The sequence below is a fragment of the Pelobates fuscus genome, chromosome 2 (genome assembly GCF_036172605.1).
Source record: "Pelobates fuscus isolate aPelFus1 chromosome 2, aPelFus1.pri, whole genome shotgun sequence".
In the NCBI taxonomy this organism is placed as follows: domain Eukaryota; kingdom Metazoa; phylum Chordata; class Amphibia; order Anura; family Pelobatidae; genus Pelobates; species Pelobates fuscus.
The window spans coordinates 53796428-53821294 of record NC_086318.1 but is presented as its reverse complement, the minus strand read 5'-3'; the positions used below and the strand labels follow the sequence as shown (position 1 = coordinate 53821294).

Here is a 24867-nt window from a genome sequence, read left to right as displayed (position 1 = left end):
GTGAAGGAAACTGACTGCTATTATATTACATTCCAAAATGTTTAGTTTTTTTTTAAATGCAAGCTATTGGGACACCATATATGAGCGAGGGGTGGCACTGGGCAGGCCCTGAAAGCACACTTGTGAAGGAAACTGACTGCTATTATATTACAGTCCAAAAAGTTTAGTGTTTTTTAAATGCAAGCTATTGTGAAACCAGATATGAGTGGTGGCACTGGGCAAGTGGGCACAGTATACGCTGTGAACCTGACACACACGCTGGCAGACAACTAACTGCTATTCAATCTATTACAGTCAAAATTGTATATTTTTTTTAAAATGTACACTACTGTTACACCAGATATGAGTTGCACTGGTGTGACACTGTGCCCTGGCAGGCCCTGAAACGCACACTTGTGAAGGAAACTGACTGCTATTATATTACAGTCAAAAAAGTTTATTTTTTTTAAATGCAAGCTATTGGGACACCAGTGAGTGAGTGGTGGCACTGGGCAGGCCCTGAAATGCACACACGTGAAGGAAACTGACTGCTATTATATTACAGTCCAAAAAGTTTAGTTTTTTTTTTAAATGCAAGCTATTGTGACACCAGATATGAGTGGTGGCACTGGGCAAGTGGGCACAATATACGCTGTGAGCCTGAAACACACGCTGGCAGACAACTAACTGCTATTCAATCTATTACAGTCAAAATTTTATTTTATTTTTTAAAAAAAATGTACACTACTGTTACACCAGATATGAGTTGCACTGGTGTGACACTGTGCCAAGGCAGGCGCTGAAACGCACACTAGTGAAGGAAACTGACTGCTATTATATTACAGTCCAAAAAGTTTAGTTTTTTTAAATTCAAGCTATTGGGACACCAGTGAGTGAGTGGTGGCACTGGGCAGGCCCTGAAACGCACACTCGTGAAGGAAACTGACTGCTATTATATTACAGTCAAAAAAGTTTTTTTTTTTTAAATGCAAGCAATTGTGACACCAGATATGAGTGAGTGGTGGCACTGGGCAGGCCCTGAAACGCACACTTGTGAAGGAAACTGACTGCTATTATATTACAGTCCAAAAAGTTTAGTTTTTTTTAAATGCAAGCTATTGTGACACCAGATATGAGTGGTGGCACTGGGCAAGTGGGCACAGTATACGCTGTGAGCCTGACACACACGCTGGCAGACAACTAACTGCTATTCAATCTATTACAGTCAAAATGTTATTTTTTTTTTTTAAATGTACACTACTGTTACACCAGATATGAGTTGCACTGGTGTGACACTGTGCCCTGGCAGGCCCTGAAACGCACACTCGTGAAGAAAACTGACTGCTATTATAATACAGTCCAAAAAGTTTAGTTTTTTTTTAAATGCAAGCTATTGGGACACCAGTAAGTGAGTGGTGGCACTGGGCAGGCCCTGAAACGCACACTCGTGAAGGAAACTGACTGCTATTATATTACAGTCCAAAAACTTTTGTTTTTTTTTAAATGCAAGCTACTGTGACACCAGTGAGTGAGTGGTGGCACTGGGCAGGCCCTGAAACGCACACGCGTGAAGGAAACTGACTGCTATTATATTACATTCCAAAATGTTTAGTTTTTTTTTAAATGCAAGCTATTGGGACACCATATATGAGTGAGGGGTGGCACTGGGCAGGCCCTGAAAGCACACTTGTGAAGGAAACTGACTGCTATTATATTACAGTCCAAAAAGTTTAGTGTTTTTTAAATGCAAGCTATTGTGAAACCAGATATGAGTGGTGGCACTGGGCAAGTGGGCACAGTATACGCTGTGAACCTGACACACACGCTGGCAGACAACTAACTGCTATTCAATCTATTACAGTCAAAATTGTATATTTTTTTTAAAATGTACACTACTGTTACACCAGATATGAGTTGCACTGGTGTGACACTGTGCCCTGGCAGGCCCTGAAACGCACACTCGTGAAGGAAACTGACTGCTATTATATTACAGTCTAAAAAGTTTAGTTTTTTTTTAAATGCAAGCTATTGTGACACCAGTGAGTGAGTGGTGGCACTGGGCAGGTCCTGAAACGCACACGGGTGAAGGAAACTGACTGCTATTATATTACAGTCAAAAAAGTTTTTTTGTTTTTTTTTATGCAAGCTATTGTGACACCAGTGAGTGAGTGGTGGCACTGGGCAGGCCCTGAAACGCACACTAGTGAAGGAAACTGACTGCTATTATATTACAGTCCAAAAAGTTTAGTTTTTTTAAATGCAAGCTATTGTGACACCAGTGAGTGAGTGGTGGCACTGGGCAGGCCCTGAAACGCACACTAGTGAAGGAAACTGACTGCTATTATATTACAGTCAAAAAAGTTTAGTTTTTTTTTTAAATGCAAGCTATTGTGACACCAGTGAGTGAGTGGTGGCACTGGGCAGGCCCTGAAACGCACACTAGTGAAGGAAACTGACTGCTATTATATTACAGTCAAAAAAGTTTTTTGTTTTTTTTTAAATGCAAGCTATTGTGACACCAATGAGTGAGTGGTGGCACTGGGCAAGTGTGCACAGTATATGCTGTGAGCCTGACACACAGGTTGGCAGGCAGGCAACTGCAATTACATTACACAAAAAATAAAAAGCAGACTGATGTTCTAGCCCTAAAAAGGGCTTTTTGGGTTGCTGTCCTTACAGCAGAGATCAGATGAGTCCTTCAGGACTGTAGTGGACACTGAATACACTAGCCTAGCTGTCAATTTCCCTATCAAATCAGCAGCAGCTACACTGTCCCTACTTGGTTGGGTAGAAGGATGACCAAAAAGGGACCAGTTGCAAGAAAAAAAAAGGGGGGGGGGGGGGGAGATTGAAGTTGAAGATGTTGGTTTCATGTATATATATATATATATATATATATATATATATATATATATACATATATATATATATATATACATGTATATATATATATATATATATATATATATATATACATACACATTCACTCACAAGTAATAGGACACATTAAAGAAGGATGTTCAAAAGAAGAGGGCTGAACTTATTCAGCCCTGTTATCATGTTATCATGTTATGGATAACATGGGAGAGACAATATAAAAAATAAAGAGAAAATAAAGAGAAGGGGAAGACTAGCATGGAAGGGGTGAAAATAAATAACCCTGGGGGAGATAAACTAGGGAGGAGAGATGTGAAGGGGTGAAATTGTGCTGCTTGGAAAGGGCCATGTCACTAGTGCTGTGATGGAGGGCTTAAAAAGGTCTATCAACTTGGTATGTATGAATGTAAAGCTAACCGTCAGGCATGTTGGCCAGACCCTTCTCAGTTTTGTCCATGTGACACTGCTGACCTGATCTTGTGCTGAGAAGCTATTTGATGATCCACTTGTGCTTCACTAATTTAAGATTTGTCCCCACAAGTGAAAAAAGTAAACAAACTCTAGACAGTGGGACAGAGGTACCAAATCAGGACTTTTGGTAGGTAGGTCATGCTAGGTGGTGATTCTGTCATATACTGGACAAGCATTCAGTACTATAGTATAGAGATGAGGAGGGATTTCTATCTAATCCTTCCTTACACTAGACCAGGGATAGGCAACCTTTGGCACTCCAGATGTTGTGGACTACATCCCCCATAATACACCTCTTACACCCATAATGTTGGCAAAGCATCATGGGAGGTGTAGTCCAAAACATCTGGAGTGCCGAAGGTTGCCTGTGCCTGCACTAGACCCTAAGAAATCTGAGTTACATGGGGACAGAAGGATAGCTCCCCTTAACGTATCATTTATATTGTAAAAATATATTTCGAAAGGGTTTTATACAAGCATACACCAACCGTTTTTGAACTACAGATGATCTTCAAATGGTAGAGGACTTTTTTAATCAGTGGCTTCTGAAATTTAAATTCTTGTTCTCATGGGTTTGGAATCAGAATTTTGAATAAAAAACATCAACAATTGTCAGACATGACCCAAATCAAAGTCCTGTCTTGTTCTTCACTTGCGCTTCGTCACGTTATCAGTTTGTGTATACTTTGATATTTTAGGGGTCTGTCGGGTATAACACTCTCTCCTATGCCAATATTATGCATTTTTTTTTTAAAGTCTTGTTTTATTTTTAGAATGATTCAGGTTGGAAGGCTTTGTGTATGAGCTGGATACGGTTTTTGGTCTGGAATACTTGAGGAGTCAGTTGTAAGCAAAGAGTGTTCTAGCTCCCAGGCTCAGATTTCTAAACTCTCTTCCAAGAAGTTGTGCAGGTAAAATTAGCTTGCAAACACGATCAGAGTAAATACATTTTCTCTGGATCTGCATTGTCAAAAGCAATGTCTTCAAGACAGAATGTAGGCTTACGGTAAAGATTTGGGGAAATTTTAACTTGGTAATAGAACCTGCCTATTGGCAATGGATGTAAATACTGCAGAACATCTCACTACACACCAGTTACAGGAAGAAAAAGAGGAAACTCTCTCGGAAGACCAAGGAGAAGATAGAAGATTAACACTAGCAGGAATACCATTGGGCCTGGAGTACCATTGGTCGTGGGTAAAGTACATTTTTTATTTCATATGCCAAGACATTGTATCAGTTTTCAGTGGAAATCTTATTTATGTTTAATTTCATTTATTTAATCTATAACCTGAAAAATATAAACTCTTTCTCTGAACCAATATTTCACAGATGGTGTTTATCTGCGATGTTAGTCTTTCACCGTACCACTCCCCACATGGGGCTTGCAAAGACTGCAGGGATTAGCTACAGCTCCTTTATTTTACACAGATGTTAAAATAAGGAGAATATTAATTATACACATTGAGATAATTCCGATCAATATATATTTTCAGGTATCATGAATGTGCTAGGATAATGTACTCAGAAACAGTCCTCTTCTTCATACTGTGGTCAATAAAATGTAGGTTTCAAAATATATTTAATTGTTTATGTCTTATTATCAGCTACAATAAAACTTATGTGGCAAGTAAAAGCACTGAACAAGCAGAGGAATAGTAATTCATAGTGTATTCCATTCGTCCAGTCATCTTTATCTTTATCTTTATCTACTATTCTCATTTCAAATAGTTGCTCCTTTTAGAATAGCAGTTAATGTATCCCAATTTATCAACGTGTTGAACATATGCACATTTAGTTATATAATTACAATTAATTATATAATTACTACTGCTTGATGTAATTGTGTCTTAACTATAAATAAAACTATAATTTTGAAGAAGGAGAATAGATGTAAGTCTTGGGCAGGGTAAGAAGTAGGAAATGCTTGTGAAAAAGATAAAATAATGGACTTGTTAAATCAATTGTTACAAGACATCCTAGTAGGTAAAACAAAGTTGCTGTTTTATCACTTTTTTTGTCCCAATAAACCTGCCTGTGTTTTTTTTCCTGCTTGCCAAAACAATTGTTACAGTCATAAACAAATCGCTTTGTTTGCATCAAAATCCTTTTAATCCACACCAAATTGAATAAAAGGATTTTGATTTGAACAAACCAATTATTTTATGGACAAAACAAATATTACAAAATAATATTTGGATATTTAAAGAAATGTACCCAGGGAGGGGTGAAATAAAGATATGAATAGGTTGATTGAAAATCAAGACTAATAACAAAAGTGGTTTTTAGACTTGTCTGTTTGGTTTCAACCAAATTGTGATTCCTCGCGGACAATGGACGTGCCATCTAGTTTGTTTTGTGATCCTGAGTTCCGTTCCTGGCACTAAAAAAGGTTGGTGGAGTGAATGGAGAAGAAGCTGATATATTTATTTTTGCAGTACACTGATATGTGCATTTTTGCTCCATTTTCTGTTAGTCTGATTAATTCTTCCCAAGACCAAAATGCCACATGGCCGAAATTCTGTCTGACTGAACCTATTTATTTTTTCCAGTCAAATCGATTCGGACAAACTGGATTTTTCTGCTGTGCACAAGTCTAGTGATTTTTGCATAAAAATGTTCCATATTTTTCAGAGGTAAAACCTAATAGTATGAAAATAATTCATCAAACAATGGACTTTATATGTAAAGGGGGTTAAAAAAACATTTTATTAGCAATTAAAGTGAGTAAAATACTTGCATATTTAAAATCTAAACTTTGTTGTAGTTGTGATTTTCTGGTTTATATTTTTCTTCTTTAAAGTGTTGTCACATAAAACAATCAATCTGTCTCATTTCTGTCTATCAAGTATTGCCCAAAAGTTGTTTTTATTTAGCCCAAGAACCCCAGCAGGAAAAGAACACTTCGGTCCAACCTTTTATAGATTTTAAATTTTATTTCAAAAAGTCCAGATACATCTGACACATCTGGCTAGACATGTCTGAATAAAGGGGTCAAGCTCCTAAACTTATTAACTAGTGAGGGACATTTTATATCTATCGTTTATAGAAGTGATGGCTATCCATGGCAGGTATTAAAGGATTAACATTGGGTTTAATGAAACATTTAAAGATTCCAAAACCAGCATTTCCCCAAATGCAAACCTAATCATTGTTTGTTTTACTTATTGACAAAGCCCATGACTTTTCCTGGGGAGGAAAAGGATTTTAAACATTGCTACAATTTCCAATTTGCATCTGGGTATAATTGAGTTAATTCAAATGTTAGTACATTTCATCTTATGCCTTACAAATTAACTGTAACAATTGTGTTTTTTTTTTTCTCAACTCACATCATATACTGAACTGCCAAAGCACAGATGGCATGCAATGAGCAACTTCAGGGTACTGGAAACTGCAAGGGTACATGCGAAAATGCAGCACAAGGGGCATGTACTCATTTAGTACTTTAGAGGCATAAACTTGTGTGAGCAAGCATGACTGCTTAACAATGGCGCTTATCCTTAGAAGTGCTGTAAAGGTGCATTATATACTTACCTCTGATCAGTAAGTGATTCAATACCAATTGGGATGAGGTTAAGATTAACTGTCACAACCAGAAAAGTGACAGTTCCCCTCTAAGGCTTGCTAACCATCATGGGAAACGTAGTTCAAACACATTTGGGCTGCCAAGATGCACAATCGCTGAAACAAGTTTATTTCTGTGCTATATCTGTGTCTCATTCGCTTTGAGCTAAGCAGCATTATGCTCTTCATTCAGTGAACTGAAATGAAAAATGAAAAATAAAGCAATATAAGAATGAGTAATTGGTGAGCACACAATAACAATTAATTATAGTTTACATTTATTTATTATAGAATAGAATTTGGATACAATTAAAATGTTTATTTTACCTTACAGTTGCTTGGGTATAGCTGTTTATACTTGTATGTTTTGCCTAGAGGAACAGTGACACCTACTGGTCACACAACTTCCCAGTTATAGTATTCGAGTAGATACATGCATTCGACTTCAAACAATGGTTAAGGGACACCTACGAAATGTTGATTATGTTATTCACAGATCAAACGTAAAGTGGCTGATAGAAGGAAAAAAGGAGTAAAAAAATAAATCCATATTCATATATTATATATATATAAAGGGATACTTTATTCATCCAAACCACTTTATCTCAATGAAGAGGACTTGGTGCAGTTACCAACATGTTGTGGCCCTGTGTTTTTAACCATTCAATGGAAAAAACACTTTTTTTGAAATGGAATCTACAATGTTTACACTGATAGTCACTAGAGGCGTATCTGCTGCACCGACTGTCACATGACATAGAAGCTCCTTATGCTAAGTTGTTCCTTTAAGACCAAAATAGCCAACCTGCCTAAAATAACCTGAAAATCTTTTAAAGGGGCATCATAGGCACCCAGATCACTTCATCTTATTAAAGTGGTGCACTGTCCATGTCCCATTAACCCTACAATCTAAAACATTGCACTTATAGAGAACTTGAAATGTTCATATTGCAGAGTTAAGTCTGACTCTAGTGGTTCTCTACCAAACAGCCACTACAAGGCACTTCCTGCTGTTTCACAGAGTTTAACTCCGTGATACGATGCTGGACGTCCTCTGGCTTTTTGACATTAGGATGTCCAGCGTCTTCAAATCCACCATACAAAAGCGTCAAATCATCAAGGCCCGATGCGTGTTCATTAGGTTCCCCCTCGGCTCTGACGTTGGGGGAGGCAGAGACATTGCCAGCACCAAAGGACCTCTTGGGGCTTTAATAAGATGAGTGTAAAAAGGGTTTTTAATCTTTTATTTGCCGTGCAAGGGGGTGGAGGAAGTGGTGCGAGGTTGGGGGGCAGAGGCCAGAAAAACACGTTAGTGTTAGCAGTAAAACATTGTATTCCTAACACTAAAGTGTTCATTTAAGTTAGCTACTCTTATTCAGTTATTTTGGCATCAAATGTGAAATTAATTAATAATGCCCTTTGAATAGCAACAATTCTTACTTTAGAGCACAACCCTGTGACCGTGAGTGTCTGTATATGTGAAAAAATATATATATCCTTGCATACATATTTTTCCGCCAGTATGCAGGGCTACTAATGCTAGTCATTTCTTCAGTTTTCTTCTTTTTAGCAATAACACTCTAATTTCCCTGTGTGAATTTATGTCTGGAATCTCTTTTTTTTTCAAAACAGTAATAGCGAAATTCCTTTTACTTGGCAGAATATGTTATTACCACAGGAAACACGAGACTACAATTCAAGTCATATATATGTTTGTGCTTATCTGAGTGTGTGTGTCTGACTATGTGCTGTTATGTTGATACCGGAAAAACTGACGGAAGCGAAGCACAGAGAGATGGACACAGGTTTCTTCAGGAAGGAAGAGATTCTTTATTGGATCACCGATCGGGACTCAGAGGGACTAACGTCACCAAAATACAGCAAGTTCTGAGCCCCGGACAATAGTGCAGGCTCCTTATATAGGCACATAACTCCTCCCATATTAAGCTCCACCCGCACATTCTCTTAACCAATCAACACAAATAAGAATTAACTTCCTGTTTGACCGCATGGCTTGTCCAGCACAATGGAGGAGGGGGAATACTACATCCTGTATTCTTGCACATGCTCCGTACACTACTGATCGTATCTTGCCTCGTGCAACCAACTGATCGATACGTCAGCATATGCACGTACACATGCCACGTGGTAATCTCGGCCTACTAAATTTATTTTTACCGAGATTCCACCACAATGTCAGAGACTGAGTGTGTGTATTTGTCTCTGTGTTTCTATGTCAGAGTGTGTGTGTTTGTCTCTGTGTGTGGCAGTGTATGTATGGGAATGTGATTGTCAAGCAGTGTACGTCTGTGGTAATATGTTTGATTGTGTGTGTATGTGTTATTGCAAATGTGTGTCTCTGTATTTGTTTGTTAGGGAAAGATAACTATGAATGTATGTCTCGTAGAGTGTATCCATTTATGTGTATGTCTGGAAATGTGTCTGTGAGTTTGTAAGTGTTCTCTCATATCTAGCAGTGAGAGCCAGAGGCCTTGCAAAATGGATTGTAAAGGTCCTCACAATTTCTGATTTCAGCTTTGGTGTATTTTGTATTCATATACTATGATATATTTCTCTCTAGTTAATAGTTGTTCTATATTGTGCGCACAGTTTTTTATCCTCTGCAGAGCTGGGTTCAGAAGGAGTTTTCCTGCCCTTATAAACCACACAAATAAACATTATGTAACTGGGACTTTCTCTTTAAGACGGTGAAATGACCCCCCAGAGTAAATGCTTTGACATTCTTGGGTGTCAGGCTTCAGTTTAAATGACGTAGAATTCCTGCAATGCTGCCAACCTGTCAAGCCCTGGCAGACCGTGGCGTACGAGGTATCATACGCATTCTTGTCGTACAGCGCTAGGTGGTTCATGTTTCCTCAACTATTTATTGTGCTGTTCGGACCTTACATGTAGGATGTCAAGTTATACAAAGCTCTGCAGTAACTTGGCTCTCAATTTCAGAACATTTTTGCGGCTAGCAACACATCATGTGCCTGTCACTAGCCTGGAAGGCCTGTTGTGATATTTCCTGTCGAAGAGATTGTGCCAACCGGTGAACTCGATACAACTACCAAATCCAAATTGACTTTGCTATATCGCTGCTTTTACTGGAGGGTTACGTGTATTGGTGTATAGTTAAAACATTTTTTTCACATACTTAGAAATAAGGACACCTCTCACAGTCCTACTATCCATTCAATACTCATACACAATAACCAAATATAGAATACCGCTGTTTATATGCTAACAAACCAACAATAATTGTATATATAAATGCTATAAAATGATATAATTGCAGAATTAACTAATTGTACAGGGTTATTCACTAAACTTAGAATTGAACCAGATTGAAATCTGAACTGAGACCAAAATAGCCTAAAATAATAGAGCTGTCACTATAAGTGAGTTGGGATTAAAGGAACACATCAAGTACCATAACTACTACAGTTTGCTATAGTGGTTATGGTGCCAGAAGTGCCTTGGCTTTCCCCCAGTTTTAGAATGGTTTGACTTTTTAACTGGAGACTGTCGGGCACCAATCGCCACCTTCACTAATGATGATGGAGAGACGGAAGCTCCTACACAGAAGCGTATGTTAGTTCTCCTGAGCTAAGCATTAGCTTATTGGCTGAGAGACTGAGCTGAGGGCTGTCATTAATCATACGATGTTGAGCTTTACTGGCCAAGACTGTGAAGCAGTGGTGATTACAAATGTGGTGCAAGTGTGGCATTAACTGGTTGTGTTCCAAATTGACATTAGTACTATATGTGTGGGCTCCTTTAAAACCATTTGCTTATTTTTGGGATATTCATTAAACTGTCGAAGAGTGTTTTCAAGGATTTATCAAGTGCTTTTGTCTGTTGAATTTCATAAGGGAATAATGATTCCTTTAATGTGTCAATACATTTTCTTCAGAATACCAGTGATCTCAGAAGCTTGACTGCTTAGTGTAGGGTGTAGGGTTCTCTTTAGCTGAACTGATATTGGCAGATATCTTGTTAAAAAAATATTGGAATGCTGAGATTGTATTGATGGTGACATCATTAATGTTCACTGGCAGCTGGTAAAATCCTGATCATTTCATAACAAAAGATTGTTATCGTGGCCATATTTCTTATATATTTCATGCATAATATACTAATGGTATTCTTTTACATGAGATTAGTGTCAATTTTACATTCATGTCCACTCGCTATCCTCGCTACCAGCTTCCATTCTCACTTGTTCATGTCACTACCGATATTCAAACCATATCCGTAAGGTTACAGTTATTAGTGACAGGGGTTTACACACTCTTATATGACATCTGTAAGAGTGAATGATAAGATATGTCCATGTAAAGACACATTTTTTTTAATTTTTTTTTTAAAAGCTATTTTTTTCAACATAGTAAACATCCATTACAAATATATTTTAAGAACTGCCTTAAAACCCCTCTCTTTAGAATGACCTCCCAGAGTAACCTCTACCTCACATACTTGTCTCTTGCTCTCTCCTAAAGGGCAGCACTCTACTTTCTCCTCCAGCTCTGCTTCACTCCCACCTTATTTGATTGCTATTTCCTGTCCTAATGTGTTTTACACCCCACCTCCTATAGACTGTAAGCTCGTTTGAGCAGGATCCTCTTCAACCTATTGTTCCTGTAAGTTTTCTTGTAATTGTCCTATTTATAGCTAACTCCCCCCTCTCATAATATTGTAAAGCGCTACGGAATCTGTTGGCGTTATATAAATGGCGATAATGATAGTAATAATAATCCAGTCTGTGTGAAATATCATCAAGGTATTGAGACCAAACAATTGACAACACACTTACAAATTCTAGGCCTAAATTAACAAAGCTTGAAAAATAAACGAATTGGTAATTGTTTCTCCAATTTGGCTATTTTTTTTATCTAAAATTGAAAATGTATATACGTAGGCAATATGACTTTAATTTGCACTGCTATTATTTGAATAAAAATTCTATATACATTAAATATATATCTTTGAATACATATTTTTCCATCAGTATGCAGGGCTACTAATGCTAGTCATTTCTTCAGTTTTCTGCTCAGGAATAACACTCTAATTTTCCTGTGTGAATTTATGTCTGGAATCTCTTTTATTCAAACAGTAGAGAAATTCCTTTTTACTTGGCAGAAAATGTTATTACCACAGGAAACAAGAGACTACAATTCAAGTGATTTGTTACAAAAGGCCAGAGGTTTCCCAGTCACATGACACTTATTCATGTTCTCTGATTGGTGAATAAAAAACGCCTCCTCTTTCTAAGCCTGTTTTAATGTCAACAAGAGTTTTCCAAGAATTTGTATTGCTGTAATTGATTGTGAAGCCAAACACATTGCTTTCTGCTTTTGTCATTTTGGGACACATGATTCTGTAAAGAGAAAGCTCCCAGGGCACCAAAAAAAAAAAAAAGGAACATAATGTTTCTCTAACTTCATTCAGAAACATTCCATATCTTCTGCATGCACTTTTAATAAGCATATTTCTACAAACGTGACAGCTCAGGAAGCTTGTATTGCTTGGTTAAAGGAGCACTATAGGGTCAGGAACACAAACATGTATTCCTTACCCTATAGGGTTAAAACCACCATCTAGCCCCGTTGGCCCCCTAACAGTTGTAAAATCTTACTTGTTTTCAAGTCTGAAGCTGCTGCCTCTGCCTGTGAACTTCCTCTGACATCATCAGAAGTGGTGGCCTGATCCAATCACAATGCTTCCCCATAGGATTGGCTGAGACTGACAAGGAGGCAGATCGGGGCAGAGCCAGCACAATCCAAACACAGCCCTGGCCAATCAGCATCTCCTCATAGAGATTAATTGAATCAATGAATCTCTATGAGGAAAGTTCAGTGTCTGCATGCAGAGGGAGGAGATACTGAATGTTTGGATGCATTTTAGGCAGTTATGACCCAGGAAGGATCTCTAACAGCCATCTAAGGAGTGGTCAGTGAAGTTATCACTAGGCTGTAATGTAAACACTGCATGTTCTCTGAAAAGACAGTGTTTACAGCAAAAAGCCTGAAGGTAATGATTCTACTCACCAGAACAAATCCAATAAGCTGTAGTTGTTCTGGTGACTATAGTGTCCCTTTAAATATAAAATAATTTTCTCTTCACCTATTAGAAAAAAATACACTTCAAAGCTTGCCTAATAGGGTCCCAGGAAGCACCAAGAGTTCCCCCTATAAGTACCACAAGTCCAGTACCATAAGGGGCCCAGGCAGGGCCGGCCTTAGGGGTGTGTGAGCTGTGCGGCCGCACAGGACGCCATGGACCAGGGGGCGCCCTGTGGCCGACACAGCTCACACAGGGGAGCAAAAAAAGAAAAACAAATCAGGGGGTGGGGGAAGGGCTTACCACGCAGGGGCGGGGCTTATCACAAGGCAGAGGCGTGGCTTATACCTACCCAAAGTCCCTGGTAACTGCTGCACAGGAAGAGGGAAGCAGGAAGGAGTCACTGTTTCCCCAACAACTATCTGCTTCCACTCTCTCTTCCAGCCATAATGGAAAGAGGTAAGTCTGTGTGTGTGTGTGTGTGTGCCTGCCTGTGTGTGACTGTTTGCCTGTTTGTGTGACTGTCTGTCTTTGTGCCTGCCTGCCTGTCTGTGTGTGTGTGTGTGTCTGCCTGCATGTGTGTGTGAGACTGTCTGCCTGTGTGTGTGACTGTCTGACTGCCTACTTGTGTGTGACTGCCTGCCTGCCTGTGTGTGTCTGCCTGCCTGTGTGTGTGACTGTCTGTCTGACTGCCTGTGTGTTTGTGAGACTGTCTGTCTGTGTGTGTGACTGTCTGTCTGACTGCCTGCTTGTGTGTGACTGCCTGCCTGTGTGTGACTGTCTGACTGCCTGCTTGTGTGTGACTGCCTGTGTGTGACTGATTGCCTGTGTGTGTGTGTGTGTGTGACTGTCTGCCTGTGTGCGTGAGACTGTCTGCCTGTGTGTGTGACTGCCTGCCTGCCTGCCTGTGTGTGTCTGCCTGCCTTTGTGTGACTGTTTGCCTGTGTGTGTGTGTGACTGTCTGCCTGTGTGTGTGTGTGTGACTGCCTCCCTGTGTGTGTGACTGTCTGCCTTTGTGTGTGTGTGTGTGTGTGTGTGACTGTCTGCCTGACTGCCTGTGTGACTGTCTGTCTGTGTGACTGCCTGTCTGTGTGTGTTTGACTGTCTGTCTGTCTGCCTGTGTGTGACAGTTTGCCTGTGTGTGTGTGTGTGTGTGTGACTGTCTGTGTTTGACTGTCTGCCTGTGTGTGACTCCAATTGTGTGTGTTGCTGTAGCTGTGCCATTGTGTGTGCCTGTATGTGTGCCTATCAGCGTGAGTGTCTGCATGTCTGTAACCGAGTGTGTATGACTGTCTGCTTGTAAAGGAGTATGTGTGACTGTCTGCCTGTAACTGTGTGTATGACTGTGTGTCTGTAACTGTGTGTGACTGTCTGCCTTTAACTGTGTGTTTGGCTCTGTGACTGTCTGCCTGTAACTGAGCATGTGTGACTGTCTGCCTGTAACTGTGTGTGTGACTGTCTGCCTGTAACCGAGCGTGTCTGACTGTCTGCTTGTAACTGTTGGTTTGACTGTCTGTCTTTGCCTGTGTGTGTGACTGTATATATAAGGCAACTTGTTGGGTGCCGTGAATACTTTTCGTACAGGGCGCCTAAAGGCCTTAAGTTGAGTTGGCATTAAAAAAAAAGTGACTATTCTCAACAATAGCTGTATCACACGATTTGAGAAATTAATTAAGAAAAAAAAAAAACACCAGCAGCTAAACAACAAAATAGCTGTCAAGCCAATAACCTCCTTGTAAAGGCAATGATACAGGAATAGCCTATGTAATAATGCCACCTACAATTGGTAATTCAGACGAAAAGCATTTTCTTGGCTAGATGGCAAGGCTGTCCTGTCAGATGATGCTTTAATTATAGGATATTTTAATTACCCTGGTATTTACAGTTGAACTGAAGTTCAGCCAGGGGAACAGTACAGCCAAAAGAACAAGGAAACTATTTTTAACCAAAAGCGTACTGTGACAAAACCTTGCCGTGACATCTACAGGCGAGATATGTACAGTTCAGTATCGGCATTTGAGGGATATCTTTCTAATCAATTAAATGGAATTGGAAAGGAACTTGTGAAACAGAGACATGCCTAACATACAGGAAAATGGAAAAATAAAAATAAACCTTCACAATGGAATAATGTTCCCACATATAGTGGTACTTAGCTTTGAAAGATGCAGCTTTCCAGGTGGCTTTTCCCAGTTTACCACCCTTCTTAAACAGCAAAATAGTCGAAATATTAGGGATTCAGCTAAACATCCATGAAAAAATATTAAAAAGAATAACACCATGTGATGAAGCACAGCTATATACAATGTAATATGCGTTATATAATTACACTCATGGAATGTGGCAAAGTGTAGTGCCTTGTGGTGCCTCCCCTGATGTAGGCTAGGGGGATAACACCTTCTTTGCTGCCTCCAATCAGAACCGAGGTCCTCAGATATTAAATCCCTGTAACAATATCCACTTGATTCCCAAAAATGTTATGGTACAAAATCCCTTTGCATATATCAGGTAAATAAAATAATTTAAAAATAGTCCAACGCGTTTCCTCCACAAATGTTGACTTCCTAAAGGATGCTCAAAATGTCAAAGCCTGTTGGACTATTAATTTGGGAGCTTCCTTGGAATATGAGAGCACCTTGTCAGATGACAGGTTCCCTATAAGGTCAGCCATTGGATGCCACACTTTGTAATTTATTTACTGGTCCAGATCCGAAATGCCAGCATGTTCCCTCTGCACGAGAGACACAGCAACCCCAGATGATCGTTTCAGCCTTGTTAGGCATCATCAGTGAGGCATAGCTGATATCTCTCTAAGCACCATGAGCAAGGGATCCACGTCGGGATTACCCTTTAAACTTATGGAGAGCAAAAAACAGGTCGCAAGAGTATTTTGAGAACGGACAGCAACTGAAATAGCCTGCCCTTCGGTGGGTCCCTGCTCAGAACTGAAGCTGGTTTTAGCTCATCTTGTGCCATTACAGAGAGAACATCTCTGAAGCATATCAGACTGGTCCCATCCATACGGACAGTCCAGATTCGAAATGCCAGCAAGTTCCCTCTGCACGAGAGACACAGCAACCCCAGACGATCGTTTTAGCCTTGTTAGGCATCATCAGTGAGACATAGCTGATATATTTCTAAGCACCGTGAGCAAGGGGTCCACGCCTGGATTACCCTTTAAACTTATGGAGAGCAAAAAACAGGTCGCAAGAGTTATCCTATACTCAAATTCACATTACCCGTAACCTAAACCCTACCCTAACCTAACCCCCAACCCTACCCCAAACCCTGCCCCTAACCCTAACCCAAACCCTGCCCCTAACCATACCCCAAAACCTGCCCCTAATCCTAACCCCTAACCTAACCCCAACCCTACTCCTAACCCTAAGATTCAGGTTAGGATTAGGGGTAGGTTTAGGGTTGGAGTTAGGGGTAGGGTTAGGTTAGGTTAGAGGTAGTGGTAGGGTTATGGGCAGGGTTTGGGCATTGCCGAAGTCCCAAAGTGCCTAAGTCCGGAATTTCGGAAGTGCCGAACTGAACCGAAGTGCCGAATTGCCGAATTTCGGAAGTCCAAATTTCGGATTGCCGAACCAAAGTGCCGAAACCCCTCAAGTGGTTTTCCTTCATTTGGGTTACCTTGACTAATTCAGTGGATAAATACAGATGGAGAGAAAGATATGAAAGGGCTGCGCCAAATGAGGGTAGATAGTCCAGTAAAATATTGCTATGGTGCCAGTAGATGGTCTGGGATACTTGATAGAGTTTCTCTGTGGAGGTGGATGCGTCTAGTGTTGACCATTCCGTATATGCAAATACAAGAGAGGTAGAGGCGACTAATGGTATAGTATGTAAAGTTCAAGGTGCGATAGGTAACAAAAGTAGAGAACTCACATTCAAGAGAGCTATGGCCAGCTCTGGTGTGGATTGCGTACAGCGGTATAATCTCCGCTTATGGGATATGTAGGGAGGCGGTCTCCGTCAGCACCGTCTGGTAGTCCAGAACTGAGAAAATAAAAATAGAAAGCAACAATAGTGCTCTCAGTTTCGATGTGGTTCAATGTGCAATAAGAAGAGAAAGGTAAAGAACTCACATTTGAGGGAGCTATGGCCAGTTCTAGTGTGGATAGCGTACAGCGGTATAATCCCCGCTTATAGGATATGTAGCGGCGATACGTCCGTCAGCACCGTCTGGTGATCCAAGGCTCCAATATAGAAGAATAAAAAGCAACAATAGTGCTCTCAATTGTGATAGGTAAGGAGAGTAAAAAAGAAAATAAAATATTACTCACAATATTACACACAAGGTAGAGCAGAGGTACTGCTCTATGGATAGGCGTTGGTGGTATGATCCCCACCTAGGATTTCTTGGAGTACTGGAACTTTAAAATTGCCAGTGGAAGTAAAAGTAACCAGGAAAGTTTAAAATGCCAGGAATAAGTAAAAAAAAGTTTAAAGTGCATAGAGAGTGCGATAAAAAGAGGATTGGTACAATAAAGTAGCCATCATCATGCGATCAGTCAGATGCCGTCTGCCATGATGCGGCTGGCGGCAGGGAAGGGGGGAGAGAGCCAACCACGTACTGGGCATGCGTGGTTGGCGGTGTGGCGAAACCGACCTCGCCACGTGTCCTTGGAGGGGGCTGCTTGCCCGCCTCTTGCCTTTGGACTATGGACCCGACTTTATGTGAATGTGTTAACCCAGATAGCTATGCCATAGAGCCCATTCGTGTAGTTAAAGACTTCGGCTCCATGGCAATTGAACTGTGTGAATAGGATCTGCGCGCTATTCGGTAGTTTTGTGCGCTCAGATCCCAGCTATCTGGGGATATGTGAAATGTCTGTGTGTTATGTGTAAAAGGTGACTTTATGTATTTTAAAGTGTTTTACTGTCTTTGTGTCCCCATGTGCTCAATGGAGTCTGTCTCTGTCCTGGGAGGTAATTGGATTACGTCTCCATTGTTTCCAGGAGAGAGGGCTCTGTAAAACCGGTCTGAGCCGGAAAGCCATGCTGGCAGGGGTTTTAAAAGATACTTTACTAACTTTTGAACCCCTTGTCTGATTCATGCCATTTTTTTAATATGTTGTTCCCCTGAATGGATTGATTGTGGATATGTATTTTTATGTGAATGTGATGTATGGTTTTAGAGTTATGAAAGTTGGGTAGAAAGTATGTTTTAACTGTATGTATAATTGAGTTTCCTCTCAGGATAAGGGGAGGGAATATGTGGGATGTAACTGATGTGTGAGTGGTTGTTTTATACCTCCCTGTGGGCGGACCTGTATTTGTAACAACTGCAATAAAAACCAGGCTGGGTGTGCCAGCACCTCAGATTCGGCTTGACCCTCAAACCGATGTGTCATCTCGTTTTTGGGGGAATTGGATTGTATGCTGACTGCCAGGAGTATAAGTGGATTGTATGCTTTTCCTGTTCGGCTGATTCCAGGGTTCGTGTGTTTCCAGTTCGGGAGTTGGTGGATTCGTACAGTTTGCAGTTTGGGAAATTGGTGCTTGCAGTAGCTGCTGGTCTATGGAAAAGGGGATTATCACCTAAATGGTTTTTATCCTCTTGTAAGTGAAACGGTCCGTTACAATTGGTGGCAAGCGGCGGGATCATTCCCACAGCCCAGGAGGGCAGCTACAGGGCAACACCATTTGTAGCGGAGTAGAGGTACGATCCAAGGTAGCTCCGCTGGTAGACAGGAACAGCAATCCAATACAGGTATCAAACGGGTAGCGTGGTTACAATCCCTTCCCTCCAAGAACTAGACGACACATAGCTTGGAGGTCAACTGTCAGCTTTATTCACACAATTTCTTTTATGGCTTTTTCCCATGCAAGGGAGGTAACTCAGAACAACCAATCCCCTCACAATCACCTCCCCTCCCTCTCCTCCCCTTAGATTAGCAGGTAAATTAATTAGAGAGAACCGAGTTTTCCCCAGTTTCTGAATGACCCCTAAATACGGGGGGTACGAGGATAAACGAGGGGTCCCCTGGTAGGTCTGCTCTGGGTGAGTAACATATTCAAATTTCACCCAGATCAGACCAGGGGTTCGGGAGTTACAGGTATGTAAAGATTTGACCGACTGCAGGGACACAGTAGCCGAAAACGGCTCCATAGATTCTGGCCCTGTAGTCGGTCTACTTCACTGCATAGAAAGTGCCGAACAGCTCAGCCATCCGACCCCAATCTTTGGTTCGGATGAATCCCCTAGACTGGGGAATGCAAACTACCGAACGGCGGGCCGTTCGGCAGTTTGGATCATATGATTTGGTGATCCTGGAGGTCTGAGCGGTGTCTGGATAGTCGAGCGTCCGATTTTAGTTCCAGACGCTCGACGACCAAACACCGCTGTTCGGCAGTTAAGATGGCCGCCGCCACGTGGAGATTAGGTGAACGGCGGCCACCCACGGACCCAATAACGGTATGTGCACATGGATTCTTCTTTAACATGCTGGCATAATATACAAGATACATTGACAGGGACAAATAACATTGTAAATACGGGTTTCTGGTGGCTACTTCTGCCACAATGCTCCCCCAGAACCAAGCCAGCATACACAGTCTGATCCCAACGGATCGGCTTGGGGATGTCTGGAGGAGTACCCACAGATCACTTGTCTAGTTCCGTTTGTCGGGATAACCCGTCAGCATTTCCATTGAGCTTCCCCGGGCGATATTGGATATTGAAATCAAAGGGCTGAAGCGCTAAGCTCCAGCGCAGCAGTCTGGCATTGTCTCCTGACACCCGGTTCAGCCAGACCAACGGGTTGTGATCTGTGAGCAGGGAAAATGTTTGTCCATACAAATAGGGCTGTAGTTTCTTGAGGGCCCACACCACGGCAAGGCATTCCTTTTCGATGGCGGCGTAGCTTACTTCTCTGGGTAAAAGTTTTCGGCTGAGGTAAGCTACGGGGTGTTCACCGCCATCGGCTCCGATCTGGCTCAGTACTGCTCCCAATCCGAACATTGAAGCGTCTGTATGGACGAGAAAGCGTTTAGTCGGATCGGGAGCAGCCAACACAGGGGCATTAACAAGGGCATTTTTTAGGAGTTGGAAGGCCTGTTCACACTCTGGGGCCCATACTACTAATTTGGGAAGGTTTTTGCGGGTTAAGTCGGTAAGGGGCTTGGCTAGGGCGCTGTAGTTAGGTACAAACTTTCGGTAATATCCTGCCGTCCCCAAAAAGGCTAGTACCTGGGTTTTAGTGCGGGGGGTTGGCCATTTAGCTACGGCCTCTATCTTGGCTGGTTCGGGTTTTTGGTGGCCGCTGCCTACTCGGTGTCCGAGGTATTGGACCTCGGCCATCCCTATATGGCATTTACTGGGCTTGAGGGTCAGTCCGGCTTCCCGGATGCGGTCTAGCACTGCTCCGATATGGTCTAAATGATCGGCCCAGGAGTAACTAAAGATGGCTATGTCGTCTAGATAGGCGCAAGCGTACTCCTGAAACCCGTCCAATAGTCGGTCCACCATCCTCTGGAAGGTGGCCGGGGCGTTCTTCATCCCAAATGGCATGACCCGGAATTGGTACAGGCCAAATGGGGTGACGAAGGCCGACTTGGGAATGGCGTCCTCGGCTAGAGGAATTTGCCAATATCCTTTACAAAGATCAATGGTGGTTAAGTATTTCCCCCTAGCCATTTTGTCTAATAGCTCGTCTATCCGGGGCATGGGATAGGCATCGGATATGGTTTTATCATTGAGCCTCCGGTAATCTACACAGAAGCGGGTAGTCCCATCCCGCTTCGGCACGAGTACTACGGGGGATGCCCAGGGGCTATCTGAATGCTCAATTACCCCTAACTGCAACATTTCCTTCAGTTCCTTGTACATGTTCCCCCTCACTGCTTCGGGAATGCGGTAGGGCGGTTGACGGAGTGGGACCGGATCTAGGGTTTCTACCCGATGGGTAGCTAACGGGGTATATCCCGGGAGGTTGGAAAAAGTGGCTCCTTTTTCCCTAATTAAACTTTGGGCCTGAGCTTTTTCCTGGGGATTCAAGCGGTCTCCTAGCTGTACGGCTGCGAGATCCTCTTGTAGCGTTTCTCGGGCCAGCATGTCAGGGAGGGGTAGGTTATCTGTGTCCTCTGCGGCCGAGGCGCAGATGGCGGACACTTCCTCTGTGCGCTCGTGGTAGGGCTTCAGCATGTTCACATGGAACATGCGTCGGTCCCCGGTCCCGGCGCAGGGGCCGATTATATAGGTGGTATCGCAGACCTGCTCTACCACCTTGAATGGGCCCCGCCAGGAAGCCTGCAGCTTGTCAGTAGGGACGGGGCGTAAGACTAGTACTTTCTGGCCGACCTGAAAGCTGCGGTCCCTGGCTCCCTTATCATACCAGTGGCGCTGGCGTGTCTGGGCCGCCTGGAGGTTGTTGCGCACAGCTCGGGTCAATTCCTCCAGGCGGTTCCGAAACTCCAACACATAGGGTACGATAGGGGTGCCGTCAATGGTCGTCCCCCCCTCCCAGTGTTCCCTTATTAGGTCTAGGGGTCCCCTTACCCTCCTTCCGAACAACAGTTCGAAGGGAGAGAACCCAGTGGACTCTTGGGGCACCTCTCGGTAGGCGAACAGGAGATGGGGTAAGAACCGCTCCCAGTTCTTCTGAGTGGCTACGAACGTGCGGATCATTTGTTTTAAGGTCCCATTAAACCGTTCGCAGAGGCCATTGGACTGGGGGTGGTATGGGGAATTAAGGATAGCTCGGACCCCGCATACTTTCCAAAGCTGTTGCGTGACCTCGGCCGTGAATTGGGTACCCTGATCTGAAATGATCTCCCGGGGGATCCCCATACGGGTAAAGATACGCATGAGGGCGTCTACTATGGTCTCTGCGTGTACATTCGTTAGGGCTACTGCTTCGGGGTACCTAGTGGCATAATCTACCACGGTCAATATGTATTTCTTACCAGACGGGCTTTTTTGTCTCAGTGGTCCGATAATGTCTACCGCTACTCGGCTAAAGGGTTCTTCAATAATGGGCAGGGTGTGTAGTTTGGCCTTGTATCGGTCCCCCCGCTTTCCCACTCTCTGACAGGTATCGCAAGTATTACAGTACTGCTTAATATCCTGTGATATCCCTGGCCAGAAGAAGTTCTGTAGCAGCCGATGTTTGGTTCGGCTGATCCCTAGGTGTCCGGACATGGGAATGTCGTGGGCGATTCGCATTAACTCTTGTCGATACTTTCGAGGCACAATTAACTGTTTAATGGGTACAGGAATTGACCCGGCTACTACTTTTTCTGCATACCGGTATAATAACCCCTTATCCCAAGCATATCTCTCCCCCTCTCTGCCAGTCTGGTCTTTATCTATCCTGTCCTTGTAAACCTGTAGGGACGGGTCCAGGGCGACCTCGCTACCAAATTCTAATGGGGCAGCCCAGGGTAATACAGTGTGATCAGGGGGGTTTGTGCTTACCTGAGCCTCAGAGTCAAGGTGGGGTGCCGTGGTGCGAGCCTGTTGGCGGGTGACGACCGGGTAAGCTTCCTGGGGAGGAGGCCGGGTAACAAACGCGGAAGTTAGCTCCCCCAAATCGTTCCCCAAAATCACATCGGCAGGTAGGTCCTGCATCATCCCCACTTCAATTTGTCCTGCCCCCGCTCCCCAGTCCAAATGTAGTTTAGCAGTGGGTACCTTGTAGATAGCTCCCCCTGCCACTCGAACTGCAATGCACTCCCCAGTGAGATGGTTCGGGGCCACTAAATGGTTCCGTACCAGAGTGATGGTGGCCCCAGAATCTCTTAACCCCTCCAGCCGCTTGCCCTCCACATGGACCACTTGTCGGTGGCCCTGGCGGTTGTCTGAGGCCGCCTGGACCGGGTTTACCTCATGGAGGGTGCCCAAGGGTTCTGCTATTTGGGTAGAGGTGAAAGGTTGAGCCCAGGGCCTGCCCTGATAGCAGTGTACCGCGGCTCGGGGGGTGGTTGGTGGTCGTTGAGGGGTCCAGGCTGGTCTGGCCCGGTTTTGGGGACAGTCTCGTTGCATGTGACCCAGCTGGTTACATGCATGGCACCGGACAGATGCCCGGTTGTTGTACCGGGGGGTTTGAGACTGGTAGGTCCCCCCTGGTCGGGGCGGATTTACTGGGGTAAACTGGGGAACAGCTGGCGTAGATTGCACTCTACTGGAGACATGCTGTTCCCGTCGGGAGTCCTGATGCTCATCTGCTAGTTGAGCGGCCTCATGCAGAGTACGGGGCTTACGTTCTCTTACCCAGATCTGTAACTGTGGAGACAAACGTCGGTAGACTGCTCCAGCATTATCAATTGCTTGATCTCTTGGGCCGTGACGGCTTTGGCTGCCTCAAGCCACCCGTCAGCTGCCCGTTGTAGGCGGTGTGCAAATTCTGCATGTGAGTCTTTTTCTGATTTGGGTAATTCCCGGAACTGTGTTCGGTATGCTTCAGGTGTAAGGGCATACCGTGCGAGCAAGGTTTGTTTTACCTTTTGATAGTCCCTGATATCCTCTGCCGGCATAGCTCGGTAGGCATCTGCTGCGCGGCCGGATAGGTTACCCGCTAGCACTCGTACTTGTTCTTCAGTGCTAATGGCATGTAGCTGGCACAAAAGTTCAAAGTTCTGTAAATAGCCATCAATGTCCCCCTCGGTATCATTAAATGCTTTGAATACCTGGTACGGTATTTTAGCTTTCGCTGGCGGGGTGGGGGCCGCTGTTGCGCTTCCCTGCGCTGATCGCTGCATAAAGAGGGCCTGTACATCGTTGTACACCTGGTCTGCTTTCTGTGCTGCCATGGCTGGTGAGAATAGAGCCATCCTGGCCCGATATTCTCTGGTAAACTCAGTTTCTTCCCCCTCCCTTGGAGGTGCTGCAGCAGCTGCGACTCTGTCTCCTTCCATGAGTTCTGCGATTAGGATAGCCTTTGTTTTGTTGCTTGCTATCCTCCCTCTCGCTTCCAGTAACTCTTTTAGCGTATCCCGTTTCAAGAGGGTATAATCTGTTTCCATTCAGTCCTTTTTAATTCCTGCTGAATGCCTCTTGCTGTGTAGTACGATCCCGTCGCTTGCCACCAATTGTAGCGGAGTAGAGGTACGATCCAAGGTAGCTCCGCTGGTAGACAGGAACAGCAATCCAATACAGGTATCAAACGGGTAGCGTGGTTACAATCCCTTCCCTCCAAGAACTAGACGACACATAGCTTGGAGGTCAACTGTCAGCTTTATTCACACAATTTCTTTTATGGCTTTTTCCCATGCAAGGGAGGTAACTCAGAACAACCAATCCCCTCACAATCACCTCCCCTCCCTCTCCTCCCCTTAGATTAGCAGGTAAATTAATTAGAGAGAACCGAGTTTTCCCCAGTTTCTGAATGACCCCTAAATACGGGGGGTACGAGGATAAACGAGGGGTCCCCTGGTAGGTCTGCTCTGGGTGAGTAACATATTCAAATTTCACCCAGATCAGACCAGGGGTTCGGGAGTTACAGGTATGTAAAGATTTGACCGACTGCAGGGACACAGTAGCCGAAAACGGCTCCATAGATTCTGGCCCTGTAGTCGGTCTACTTCACTGCATAGAAAGTGCCGAACAGCTCAGCCATCCGACCCCAATCTTTGGTTCGGATGAATCCCCTAGACTGGGGAATGCAAACTACCGAACGGCGGGCCGTTCGGCAGTTTGGATCATATGATTTGGTGATCCTGGAGGTCTGAGCGGTGTCTGGATAGTCGAGCGTCCGATTTTAGTTCCAGACGCTCGACGACCAAACACCGCTGTTCGGCAGTTAAGATGGCCGCCGCCACGTGGAGATTAGGCGAACGGCGGCCACCCACGGACCCAATAACGGTATGTGCACATGGATTCTTCTTTAACATGCTGGCATAATATACAAGATACATTGACAGGGACAAATAACATTGTAAATACGGGTTTCTGGTGGCTACTTC

At 43.5% G+C, this 24867-nt stretch overlaps 1 protein-coding gene across 2 annotated transcripts in view; it reads left to right on the top strand.

Annotated features, from left to right (window-relative positions):
• Positions 1-4237: 4237 nt before the first annotated feature.
• LPIN1 (lipin 1) overlaps positions 4238-24867 on the top strand; it is a 185305-nt gene continuing 164675 nt past the window's right edge. The window contains exon 1 of one of the 2 annotated variants that reach the window (XM_063442149.1): positions 4238-4524. In XM_063442149.1, coding sequence (XP_063298219.1) covers positions 4384-4524 — 141 coding nt within the window. In that variant the 5' untranslated portion in view covers positions 4238-4383. The remainder of the gene's footprint in view (positions 4525-24867) is intronic. The other variant, XM_063442150.1, reaches the window with a different exon arrangement.